The sequence below is a fragment of the Salmo trutta genome, chromosome 23 (assembly GCF_901001165.1).
Source record: "Salmo trutta chromosome 23, fSalTru1.1, whole genome shotgun sequence".
NCBI lineage: Eukaryota > Metazoa > Chordata > Actinopteri > Salmoniformes > Salmonidae > Salmo > Salmo trutta.
The window spans coordinates 39,068,460-39,082,282 of record NC_042979.1 but is presented as its reverse complement, the minus strand read 5'-3'; the positions used below and the strand labels follow the sequence as shown (position 1 = coordinate 39,082,282).

Here is a 13,823-nt window from a genome sequence, read left to right as displayed (position 1 = left end):
CCATCATCTTAATGCGACTTGACAATATGGCTACGTCTAAACCAATGTAGCCCTGTTATTATGCAATAATAGGTACGTTTTATTCCAATGTTTGTCATTGCCAAATGTCGAGACAGTGACGTCAGTTGTCATATGTATGGTTAGCTGCCATTGCATTACATGTTGTTCTTTCTGTGGACTTCATGTCAGTCTTAGTAGAGAGACTTACCTCTTCTGAGAGACAATGCATTCCAAGAACACAGTATCTCTCTTTATTTGTGTGATCTCTCGGCTTGTGTCAGGCCTTCCTGACATATCAGCATTGCTCACACTCATTGGTAGGACAAAGGCAGTTGAACTTTCTCACATCTGCCTCACCAACTCATACCAATAGGTCAAGGACAGGTCACCGGTAGGTGAAGGACAGCAAACCACAATATCCAGAATGAATAGCAATGTCAGGACGTAGTACCACCCCTGTTGAGGTGGATCCAGTTGAGAATGGATGTCAACAGGTAGCTAACGTTACTCACTGGACGAGACACTCATTCATAGAACATAAGCTTGCGAATAACTATTTATTTGTATTTTTGTGCAGACAACAAATGTAAAGTTTAGTCATGGTGTGGTGTGGTGCTCAGTACCTGGGTATGCAAACTACAAGCAAGGGTAACATTTCGTTGGTTGCCTTACTAAGAAGTTGAGCATAGGTAATGTAGCTAACTTAACTAGCTAGCAAACTACATTTGTTTATCTAAACCAAAATCTACCTAGCTTTCATAATATGCTGGCTAGACATTCCAAGGCAAATAATTGTAATTAGCCAGCTGCTATCTGGTGAAGTGATTTGTAACTTTGCAAGCTAACGTTATGTTAGCTACAGCCTACAGGACTGTACCTAACTGTTAGCTAGCTAACTAACTACCACAGAGGCTAACGTTACTGGCCTATGTGTTCTATTTACAGAGTCTGATCCCATAAAGATCTACAGTGGCATCAAGCTCAGCACCAGGAACTAGTAGTGATGGAGGGAAAAATCGATAGTTACATATGGGGATATTATTTTTGATGATTTATCATATCGTTTTGAAAATATCGTAATATTAGTTTTGCGCTAGTTGGCTGCACCTGCATCAAAACGTTTTCCATCATAGCTTGTTCTCCATCTTCTTTTTAAATAGGGAGCCAATTTGTTTTCAGCTTTTTAATTTCCATGACTGATCAAAACTTGTTTTCTCTGGCTCTCTGTTGTCCCTCTGCAGCAGACATATGGTGAGCAATATGTTTGGAACATCAAATCTCAATACACAATCGTCAGAATCGCAATAAATATCGTATTGACACCTAAGTATTGTGATAATATCATATTGTGATGTCCCTGGCTATTTCCACTCCTATGAGCTAGTGTGTCACCTTTTCTAAATCTTTCCATGATTCCATAATGAGCAAATAAATATACTGGAGCTAGGCATAAACATGGTCTGTGTCTTGTTGTCATAGCTGGTGTGTTTACAAGTAGTCAAGCTACAACTTCGACTTTAGTTGTGTAACGGCCGTCGTTCAAATGAGACCAAGGTGCAGCAGAGGATGTGTTCATCTTCAGGAATTTATTAAAGAAAGAACACGTTAGACAAAAACAAGAACCTGACAGCCAAACAGTCCTGTCAGGTGCAAACACTAAACAGAAACTAGGTGTAGGCACAGGAATCATCGGGCTGGTGGGCGGCTCTGACTGCTCTGGACAGGCGGGCGGCTCTGGCGGCTCCGGACAGGCGGGCGGCTCTGGCGGCTCCTGACTGGTGGCTCCGGACAGGCGGGCGGCTCTGGCGGCTTCGGACAGGCGGGCGGCTCTGGCGGCTCCTGACTGGCGGCTCCTGACTGGCGGGCGGCTCTGGCGGCTCCGGACTGGCGGGCGGCTCTGGCGGCTCCGGACTGGCGGGCGGCTCTGGCGGCTCCGGACTGGCGGGCAGCTCTTGCGGCTCCGGACTGGCGAGACCCACTGGAGGCCTAGTCCTGGGAGGTGGCACAGGACGGACCAGGCTGGAGAGCGGGCGGCGATACTCCCCAGCTTGAGCCCATGGTCCTTTCCCATCCAGGATTTCTTCCCAAGTCCACGACTCCAGATAAGTCTTCTCCTGGTTCTTAACCTTGCTCTGCTCCTTACTCCGCTGCTTGGTCTTCTTGTGATGGGTAATTCTGTAACGGCCGTCGTTCAAATGAGACCAAGGTGCAGCGGAGGATGTGATCATCTTCAGGAATTTATTAAAGAAAGAACACGTTAGACAAAAACAAGAACCCGACAGCCAAACAGTCCTATCAGGTGCAAACACTAAACAGAAACAATTACCCACAAAACCCAAAGGAAAAACATGCTCCTTATGTGTGACTCCCAATCAGCAACAACGAGCTTCAGCTGTGCCTGATTGGGAGCCACACACGGCCCAAAACAAAGAAATACAAAAACATAGAGAAAGGAACATAGAACGCCCACCCAATGTAACACCCTGGCCTAACCAAAATAAAGAACAAAAAACCCCTCTCTATGGCCAGGGCGTTACAAGTTGTCTCTGTATTATGGAAGCCAAGTTGATCCTGTCTCAGCCTCCAATAATTATGCTGCAATAGTTTATGTGTCGGGGGGCTAGGGTCACTCTGTTATATCTGGAGTATTTATCCTGTCTTATCCGGTGTCCTGCGTGAATTGTGTGCTCCGTCTAATTCTCTCTCTTTCTCTTCTCTCGGAGGACTTGAGCCCTAGGACCATGCCTCAGGACTACCTGGCCTGATGACTCCTTGTTGTCCACAGTCCACCTGGTCATGCTGCTGCTCCAGTTTCAACTGTTCTGCCTGCAGCTATGGAACCCTGACATGTTCACCGGACGTGCTACCTTGTCCCGGACCTGCTGTTTTTGACTCTCTCTCTCTCTACCGCACCTGCTGTCACTAACTCTGAATGATCGGCTATGAAAAGCCAACTGACATTTACTCCTGAAGTGCTGACCTGTTGCACCCTCTACAACCACTGTGATTATTATTATTTGACCCTGCTGGTCATCTATGAAAGTTTGAACATCTTGGCCATGTACTGTTATAATCTCCACCTGGCAGAAAAGGACTGATCACCCCTCAGAGCCTGGTTCCTCTCTAGGTTTCTTTCTAAGTTCCTGCCTTTCCAGGGAGTTTTTCCTAGCCACCGTGCTTCTACATCTGCATTGCTTGCTGTTTGGGGTTTTAGGCTGGGTTTCTGTACAGCACTTTGTGACATCGGCTGATGTAAAAAGGGCTTTATAAATACATTTGATTGATTGATTGATTATGCAAAGATTAAGGTCTAAATTGGTGTGTTTTGGGGGTGGGTATTGTGTGTTAAGGTTAGTATGCATGATCGATTGACATGAGGGGAACGGGTGGATATAGTACTTTGTTTGAGTGTGTATTGATAGGGACAAAGTAGTAAAATGGTGGCTAATCACTGACTACTGTGTGTCCTACTGAGTAATCCTACTGCTGATGACGTTGACACCAGCTTTAATAGTACAAATCCTGTTGACCCATTGGATGAAAGCTTCCAGCCAGGAACAAGCTCAACATCATCTGACTCGGAAGAGGAAAAGACTACACAGGGCTGGCAGGAGCCAAAGTGTATTATATTATTTTGTTTCATTTTCATTTATTTGCTAACTTCTCGATAGCTATATATGCATTGTTTTATAAATGTACAGGGCAACTAGGTATATAATATTTAATGTGCTATCTCTAAATATTCTTATTAACAGAAGATGTAACAAGTCTGTCCATGACACCCCTCCCTCTCCCCAATGTTCCTCCAACTGAAAATTATTTGCCCTCTTGTTCTAGCAAACTATCCCACCCCCCAAAACCCAAATGAATATAAATCATCTCTGTGGCCCTAGTGCTCTCATAGCACCGTAAGAGACCACAGGGTCCAGAGTAATCTCATGAAATGAGAAGGGCCAAAGCTCCTTAAAAGCATGCAAGCCACAGATACTTAACCAGCGGTACCCAACATTTTTCTCTGCCGTGAACCGCCAATGCTGCATTTACACAGGCAGACCAATCAGAAAAATATATAATGTGAAAAGATCTGATGTGATTGGTCAAAAGATCAATTAGTGGAAAAAATATCAGAATTGGCCTGCCTGTTTAGATGTAGCCTAATTAGCCCAAACCATCTTATTTTACCGTTTTGACAACATCTTCTAAGCTGACCTCATAGCGCTTTAGTTAATGGCAGAGAAGCACAACTTTGATTGGGTTGGGGTGCCACAAAAAATCGGAACTCTTCATGAGGAGCCACAGTGGCTTGCGGGTCTGCGTACCTACAGCCATACCCACACATGCAGCCAGAACGGGCCTTAGCCTTTGGGGGGCCCTAAGCAACATTTAGAAATGTGAGTAAGAGTAACTAACAAAATCAATAGGGGGACCACTGGTCAGTCATTCTACCATGACTACAAGTTAGATAGCTGGACTAAGGCTTAGATTCAATCCGATCAAGCGCTAACCGGCGATAGCCGACAACCACATAACTGGTGTTTTGACGGTATAAAAGGTGTAACTGCGAGCTGTGAAATCGGTGAGCGTCTGTTCGAGTGGTCATTGTCACCAAGCTACACCTGTCCCACTCACGTAAGAAGTTCAGAACGAGAAATTGTCTGCTATATAGAAATAATGACACTCACACTCACGGTAATACACCTCTGAGATTGCCTAAATAAAAACAATGAAACTGCTATGCAGTTGTCGGATATCGCGGGTTAACACAGAACTGATTGAATCTAGTTCTAATTTATCAATCTATACTGAACAGAAATATAAACGCAACATGCAACAATTTCAAAGATGATGCCGCCCTTTGATAAGCAGTGGCAACTTTGTCAAAGGCAGGGGCGCAAAATATTTAGCTTGTCCATTCCCAGCGTGCCTCTCCAGGGTACTGTTGGAGAGATGCATCTCCGTAGTGCTCCACCAATGTTCCGTCCAAAAAATTATCTAACATAAATCATGTAGCAGATACAGGATATGGTAGAAAGAGTATGTGTCCTTTTCTGTAGCCTACATGCTGGACATTAAATGTATGACAATGTAATGAGACTGACACTTTTTACATCATACAGGTTTCTCTGATCAAATAGTCCGGACCAAATCTGAACCAATCATAAACGTCTATGTTTGGTTCAGATTTTGTCCGGTCTGGACCAGCCTTGATTTGGCCCAAACATAGATGTCTATAAATGACTTTTTTTTCAACCAAAAATTAGGCTGATTTCAAAATCCGGAAAATACATATTTTCAACTTTCATTCAGAACTGAAAATATATCTGATTTCAACATCCGGAAAATACCTATTTTTCAAGGTCTGGAAAATAAGCTTTTTCAACGTCCTGGAAAAGATCTTCAAACATACCTTTTCACCTTTAATTCAGAACCTAAATTGAACATAACTTCGTCTGGATTTTCTTTAATTTAAGATGGCGGCAGAGCGGCAACGACCGGCCCTGCAAATCAGAATGAGTTTTTTCCCACAAAAGGGCTTTATTACAGACAGAAATACTCATCCGTTCCGTACCCCCTCCTCTCCCCCCTCTGCGGTTGTGAGTATTGCCAAATTTTCTAAAAAGAAGTTGGAAATGGCTTATGGTAGAGAAATTAATATTAAATTCTCTGGCAACAGCTCTGGTGGACTTTCCTGCAGTCATTGTGACAATTGCACACTCTCTCAAAACTTGAGACATCTGTGGCATTGTGTTGTGTGACAAAACGGCACATTTTAGAATGGCCTTTTGTCCCCAGCACAAGGTGCACCTGTGGATCATGCTGTTTAATCAACTTCTTGATATGCCACACCTGTCAGGTGGATGGATTAAGAATAAAAACCTCACTAATAGGGATGTGAATACATTTGTGCACAAAATAAGCTATTTGTGCTTGTGGAATATTTCTGGGATCTTTTATTTCAACTCATGAAACCAGTACTTAACATGTTGGGTTTATATTTTTGTTCAATATAAAACTTTTAGCTGACATGGGCTAATTGAGTGAATGTCAGTGACTGACATAACAGAACTGCTGATGCATGACCAAATTTCACCTTGTCAATTCTACTAATTTAACTCTTAAGAAGTTGAGACCCGAATGGATCCGCAGGCCTACAGTTCAGTTGCCCATCCCTGGACAGTTGTTCTCAGAAAAAGATGGGTAATAATTCTTTCCACAACTGTAAACAGTACTGTAATGGTATATTTGCTTCGTGCAACTCCAACTCTAAAAAGTTCTGGGACATTGTAAAGTCCATGGAGAATAAGAACACCTCCTCCCAACTGCCCACTGCACTGAGGATAGGAAACTCTGTCACCACCGATAAGCCCACTATAATTGAGAATTTCAATAAGCATTTTTCTACGGCTGGCCATGCTTTCCACCTAACTACCCCTACTGCATTCAACAGCACTGCACCCCCCACAGCTACTCGCCCAAGCCTCCCCCATTTCTCCTTCTCCCAAATCCATTCAGCTGATGTTCTGAAAGAGCTGCAAAATCTGGACCCCTACAAATCAGCTGGGCTTGACAATCTGGACCCTTTCTTTCTAAAATTATCTGCCGAAATTATTGCAACCCCTATTACTAGCCTGTTCAACCTCTCTTTCGTGTCGTCTGAGATTCCCATAGATTGGAAAGCAGCTGCTGTCATCCCCCTCTTCAAAGGAGGTGACACTCTTGACCCAAATTGCTACAGACCTATATCCATCCTACCCTGCCTTTCTAAGGTCTTCGAAAGCCAAGTCAACAAACAGATTACCGACTATTTCGAATCCCACCGCACCCTCTCCGCTATGCAATCTGGTTTCAGAGCTGGTCATGGGTGCACCTCAGCCACGCTCAAGGTCCTAAACGACATCGTAACCGCCATCGATAAGAAACAATACTGTGCTGCCGTATTCATCGACCTGGCCAAAGCTTTTGACTCTGTTAATCACCACATCCTCATCGGCAGACTTAGTAGCCTTGGTTTCTCAAACGATTGCGTCGCCTGGTTCACCAACTACTTCTCTGACAGAGTTCAGTGTGTCAAATCGGAGGGCCTACTGTCTGGACCTCTGGCAGTCTCTATGGGGGTACCACAGGGTTCAATTCTTGGGCCAACTCTTTTCTCTGTATACATAAATGATGTCGCTCTTGCTGCTGGTGAATCTCTGATCCACCTCTACGCAGACGACACCATTCTGTATACTTCTGGCCCTTCTTTGGACACTGTGTTAACAACCCTCCAGACGAGCTTCAATGCCATTCAACTCTCCTTCCGTGGTCTCCAACTGCTCCTAAACACAAGTAAAACTAAATGCATGCTCTTCAACCGATCGCTGCCTGCACCTGCCCGCCCATCCAGCATAACTTCTCTGGACGGTTCTAACTTAGAATTTGTGGACAACTACAAATACCTAGGTGTCTGGTTAGACTGTAAACTCTCCTTCCAGACTCACATCAATCATCTCCAATCCAAAGTGAAATCTAGAATTGGCTTCCTATTTCGCAACAAAGCATCCTTCACTCATGCTGCCAAACATACCCTCGTAAAACTGACCATCCTACCAATCCTCGACTTCGGCGATGTCATTTACAAAAAAGCCTCCAATACCCTACTCAACAAGCTGGATGCAGTCTATCACAGTGCCATCCGTTTTGTCACCAAAGCCCCATATACAACCCACCACTGCGACCTGTATGCTCTCGTTGGCTGGCCTTCACTTCATAATCGTCGCCAAACACATTGGCTCCAGGTCATCTACAAGACCCTGCTAGGTAAAGTCCCCCCTTATCTCCGCTCACTGGTCACCATAGCAGCACCCACCTGTAGCACGCGCTCCAGCAGGTATATCTCTCTGGTCACCCCTAAAGCCAACTCCTCCTTTGGTCGTCTCTCCTTCCAGTTCTCAGCTGCCAATGACTGGAACGAACTACAAAAATCTCTAAAACTGGAAACACTTATCTCCCTCACTAGCTTTAAGCACCAGCTGTCAGAGCAGCTCACAGATCTCTGCACCTGTACATAGCCCATCTATAATTTAGCCCAAACTACTACCTCTTCCCCTACTGTATTTATTTGTATTTATTTTGCTCCTTTGCACCATATTATTTATATTTTAACTTTTAACTTTCTTCAAACTACAAATCTACCATTCCAGTGTTTTTCTTGCCATACTTTATTTACTTTGCCACCATGGCATTTTTTTGCCTTTACCTCCCTTATCTCACATCATTTGCTCACATTGTATATAGTCTTATTTTTTTTCTACTGCATCATTGATTGTATGTTGTTTTACTCCATGTGTAACTCTGTTTTTGTATGTTGTCGAACTGCTTTGCTTTATCTTGGCCAGGTCGCAATTGTAAATGAGAACTTGTTCTCAACTTGCCTACCTGGTTAAATAAAGGTGAAATAAAATAAATAAAAATACCGTATAGTTACAGGGAATCTGCCAATGTCAATTTTTTTTTATCCCAAGCACATCTAGATTCTACTACATCCATCTGAGCAAGTAGGTGACAGCAATAGTAAAGCTCCACTTCAACTATTCTGAGGCCTGGAACCGTTGCTTACCTGAACCCTAAGGCCGGGATTCAATCCGATCACGCTTTGTTGGCTATGGAATGTTCCCGTGTTAGCGGACTGCATTCACGGTGAATGCTGCATGTCGGCTCACTCTAAAATTACCTTTAAAAATGGTACATAGAGAACAAAGAGTGATCGGATTGAATCCTGGCCTAACTCTCTCTAGCTATACCGAAATAAGTGCCAAATGGTTGTTTGGGAACAATAACTTATTTTGGTGAAATTTTCTATAAACCACCATTATCAATGCACATATAGGGTGGCTTTATAGTCAAATGGCTCACTTGTCTCAATTCTTAGATTTAAAAAAATAAAGTGGAAATATGCTTTATAAACCTGCTATAAGATTCCATGTTGCCATTCTCCATAGGGTGATGTCAGACAGGACAATAATTCCAGGACAATAAATGGCAGTGTATCAGTGAGGTTTATTAGTGTAACTATACTGACAACGTATCGCATACACCACAAAGATACCTGGCAAAACTCATGATGGTACAATATAAAAAAGAAATGTTTTAAAATGAACAAAACAGTGGAGAAAAAAAAAAGAGGGGAAACTATTGGTTCTAGCGATAAGAATCGCTGTCTTGATGGCTTGTGTCAATCCTTTGTATGTGGTTCTTTGTGTGTGTGTGTGTGGTTCTTGGACGTGTTCCAACACTAGAGGAATTGTCCTCGGAGCAACCCACTGAACGCATGTCTATGCCCATGGAGGGCTGGATACCAATCAATAATTTGCTTCCTGTCTTTGACTCAAAGGACCGGGCAGGTTTTGTGAAAGAGCAACAGCTCCATCTAGCCGTCACGTAGCTGAAGCGTAGGCCTAGTTCCTCACAAATCCTTTACACCCTATAAAACCTTTCACATCTTCCAAGACAAGGTCAAGTAAGCATAAGAAGAAGCAAATGAGTTATTGAATTGAAATCCCACCCAATAACACAGTACCATCTCAACGCTTTATCAAATGTGCGAGGCAGAGGACAGACTAATGTGATAGAACATTAACAGGAGAACAATACTGCTTGAAGAAACGTCCACATTTTCCTCATGCTGCCCCCACAATAGCCTCCACTTGGAAAGAACGCTACAGTTCCCTAAAATCAGTCTTACGCCAACTGGGGCTGGCCACTTTCTGCCTTGCAACAGTCTGCCACTTGCCCTCCTCCAACTCTATCGTCCAATCAAAACACCCGGTCAAACTCCGTCTGACTCGTCGTGGCCGGGTTCCTGTTCTGATTGGCCGGCTGCTGGGGCATGTGACCTCTCCTGCGGGGCGGGGCCAGGTACTCAAACATGGACGTGTTGTGTGTGGAGAGCATGTTCTTCAGGTCTGAGGGCATGGGGTCCGACCAGAAAAAGTCGTGGTTCAGAGCGTCGTCGCTGTCCGTCCTCTGTGCAGGGTCTAAGACTAGGAGCTTGTCAATCAGGTCCAGGGCGTACGGGTCCTTGACGTAGGCCTTGAGGCGGTCCTTCACTTTCCTCTTCTGGCCCTTAGGGAGCTCCATCTTCTGGTAAAGCTCGTACTTCTTGTCCACGCCTGGCCATACCTGATGGGGGAAGAGTTCAGGTTAGGAATTGAATGATAATTTGTTTGTGTTAAACTGGTGGTTACACTGAGGTGTTTATTATTTTCCTTGGACATAAGAAAGTAAAAACAAAGAAATCAGCTCAGTGTCAGAAATCAATTTTATTTTATGTAATCTGTTCAAGTAGTCCCATGCATAAATAGAGGAACATGTCATCGTATCCCATTGTAATAAAGGTTGAAAACGATTCTGTTTTTGTCAAATACTCTTGTTTGGGATTCTTGAGCTCAATTTTCAGTGTACAAGTTATTTATAACAATGACCCCCCACACCCCTACCATCAGCTCAAGGAAAACTCAGCCCACGGCTGAATGTTATTGACTGTAATTGACCCTGATATGGTTTGTGTGCATACCTCTGCTGTGATAGAGCCACACAGCTGACTGATGAGTGTGAGCTGGTGCTGCTCTGTGTTGCCTTGCATGATGGGACTGCGTGTCCACATCTCCGCCATGATGCAGCCTGCACCCCACAGGTCAATGGGAGGCCCGTAGTCTCTCTCGCCTGACAAAACAATGTAGCTCTCGGTTTACATGCCATTAAAGTACACATATTGGTACAAGCAAGCTCGGCATCTCAATGTCTTGTAGCTGTATAAATAGCCTGGGATTGTGTAAAAAAAAAATCTTATTTATAGAGAGTTACATATAGCGTTTATAGAAATACCACATTCTGAAAAAATGTCCTTTGCCCAACCTCTCCTTGACTACCCCCACTTACTTGATGTTTTCCAGAAGCTGATTCAAAATTGTCACCTAATTATCAAGTCCTTCATTAGTTAAATCAGCTGTGTTAGTTCTCGAATACGGCACAAAAGTGGACTGGCTGGGGGTACTGGAGGAGAGGTTTGGGAAACGCTGCACTAGGGGATTTGGGCATGTACCCTACACTATGCTCCAGACAGATGGGTTCCTTACCTAGCAGCAACTCTGGGGGCCTGTACCAGAGTGTGACCACACGGTTGGTGTAGCGGTTGCCCTGGCTGTTTTTGGCCAGGCTGAAGGCTCGCGCCAGCCCAAAGTCTGCCAGCTTCAGCACGCCGTCTCGGGTAATGAGCACGTTGGCCGCCTTCATGTCTCTGTGTAAGATCTGAGAGGAGGAAGGTGTCCACCGAGAAGCACTGTGTTACATGGCTGAATTCAACATGCAGTGCATTTGGTGAAAAGACCAGCAATGATGATACAGGTTTGTTGTATTGTACAATAGGAATCAAATTAAGTCTAAAACCGTTTTACCCTTTTCAAACTACGGCTTTGATCCAAACCCTACTGTGCTGGCTATGATCATTCATTTTTCCCTTTCTAGGGTATTGACTATGGATGGGAGTCTTGTCATAAATGGACCGTAGCCTCACCTTGTTTCTGTGGATATAGTAGAGTCCGTTCAGCAGCATCTGCATCACCTTCTTGATCTCAGCCAGGGTGAATTTCACATTGGCGTTGCTTAGCAACCCCGCCAGGTCGTGCTCACAGAAGTCAAACACCAAGTAGATGCTTCCTTTGTAGCGGTTGAACTGGGTGGCTGTGTGTTGATGAGAAGATTGAGTAATTATACACACACATTTCATATTCACACGCGCAACCACTCCACACACTAGTCTGGATTGGTAATCCAATACTGCTTTTTGACCACGAACAATATGGACTGCCCCATGCAAGCTGTAGGTTGCTACTGGGAATGCATGACTGACACTCACCTTTAGTTCGACAGATCTCTATGAGGTTGACAACATTCTCGTGTTTCAAGAGCTGCAGAATCTTGATCTCTCTTAAAGCAGTGATGGGAAACTGTGACAAAGATTACTATTAGCATCCATGTATGTTTATAGTGTGCCATTGTTTACCACTAGCCTATCCAATAAAAAGTATACAGCCTCTGACACCATACATCTCCTGTGTGTATAAAGTTGGAATGTTTATATTAATCTCATGCAGGGCAGATAGCTAGAGACGTGGCTTTGTTGTCCCTCTTTACCCCTTCTTTCTCATTCTCCATCAACACTTTCTTCAGTGCTACCTTCTTCCCAGTCTGTCTGTGTTTGGCTTTGAACACCTCCCTGGAAAGGTAAAGCATGGTAAGATGAAAATATTGAACGTATGCCAATGACAAGAATATCAAATATGTTAAGTGTTCTTCTGAAACTAGCTAACGTTAGTTACCTTAGCTATGTTTATATTCCGGTTATGAACTCAGAACCTAACGTCACTATCAACACAGGTGTGGATAAAACAGCACATGCAGGTGTCGACAAATGCATTTTAGATTGCTAAACTAGCTGGATATATTAACGTTAGTTGTCTTTCAAGAAAACAAGCTACTGTTGCTAGCTTGCCGTCAGGCTAAAGCGAACTTAACAACATACGTTATCCTTAACGTTAGTGATGTTATCGGAAACCTTTTCACCAAATAACTACTAGAAATCGTACCCAAAGGTCCCTTGGCCGATCTTGGCAAGTTTTTCATATTTAGAAAACTCATCACAGAAAGGGAATTCGACTCCGTCGTAGTATTTGGACATAATGGCGGCCTCCCGGTCAGGCCTGAGAAAAGTAAAGGGCCACGTTAGAGAAAGGTTTCGCCAGAATTTCATAATTTTACTCTAATATAAGTACACCAAATCAAGCAGAATTAGATAATATATGTTCTAAACAACGTTAAATCACACAATGGACATTAGATATGAATATATTCATACTTTTCAGCCCCGGCGGCGTTTCCTGTTTTGTCTCGCTGCATCCTTGTTTGTTTCGTCGGATCCGTGCGTGCCCAGTGCGAGATGGGTAATGTAGTCGTTGTGCTTTCACAAACTTTACCAAAGAGGAAGCGAGGTGGGTAATGTAGTCTTTGTGCTTTCAAACTTTACAAAATGGAAGCGAGAGGCCCAACTCGGCAGAAAACCTGTCTCCCTCCAGCAGGTGCGTTTTTAGTTGTTTTTGTATGGAGGCCAACGAGTGTCTAATAGTATAGCATCTCTCTCCGTTGAATACATACAGGAAGTTGACGTTAACAACCCTTATCTGATATTTTTTAAATGATAATGAGACCACCAATCCGAAATAAATGATAGACAAGAGCTAGACAGCCCGTTTGCCGCTTTGTGGACAACAACTCCTATAGAGCCCCACAGTGGAGGTGTCATAATACCCATAAAACCTAGCGGTCAAACAAAGAAATGGATCCAATTGTATTTCCACCATTCATTTGAACCCATAGGAGATTTTAGAAACACTTAAAATAAGGGCAGTGTTTCGTGTAGGCTAACCCTGGTGTGACGCTTTGAGGTGACTTTTATCAATATATTCGGCTCTATTTACTCTCAGATTCGAAAATGCTAATTAGCATTAAAGTAGACATCATGCAAAACTACAAATCCCTGCAAGCTTCTGCATGTCGCTAGCAGACGTCTTTGCTAACAGGTATTGTGTCATTTTAAAACTTGCACAAGACAGTTCACAAATGTACATTTAAAATAATGTAGACAATTTATTAATTACTACATTTAGCTAACAGATCATTAATCCAGAGATTCTTACCTCAATTCTGCAGTTTCATGGCATTTGTAGTGATAGCTACATTAGCAGCTAACTAGTGTTTCATTTTTGGGGGGTGAATACAGGCAAATA

At 43.5% G+C, this 13,823-nt stretch overlaps 1 protein-coding gene across 1 annotated transcript; it reads right to left on the bottom strand.

Moving 5' to 3' along the window:
* Positions 1-9,019: 9,019 nt before the first annotated feature.
* cdk9 (cyclin-dependent kinase 9 (CDC2-related kinase)) lies at positions 9,020-12,993 on the bottom strand. Its single transcript, XM_029710247.1, has 8 exons — positions 12,896-12,993; positions 12,627-12,740; positions 12,175-12,256; positions 11,897-11,987; positions 11,555-11,721; positions 11,118-11,289; positions 10,556-10,704; positions 9,020-10,161 (listed from the first exon to the last, which is right to left on the bottom strand). Exons 1-8 carry the CDS (start codon positions 12,934-12,936, stop codon positions 9,796-9,798), a joined length of 1,182 nt encoding a protein of 393 aa, XP_029566107.1. The 5' UTR covers positions 12,937-12,993; the 3' UTR covers positions 9,020-9,795.
* Positions 12,994-13,823: the final 830 nt, after the last annotated feature.

Bases quoted from the DNA above. Each gene is read 5' to 3' on its own strand.
- cdk9 (XM_029710247.1), bottom strand. From the start codon at position 12,936: ATGCAGCGAGACAAAACAGGAAACGCCGCCGGGGCTGAAAA. The intron at 11,722-11,896 runs GTGAGTGTCAGT...ATCAACACACAG, and splicing joins AGAGATCTGTCGAACTAAAG to CCACCCAGTTCAACCGCTAC. The intron at 10,705-11,117 runs GTAAGGAACCCA...TTGTTTTGTCAG, and splicing joins GCCCCCAGAGTTGCTGCTAG to GCGAGAGAGACTACGGGCCT.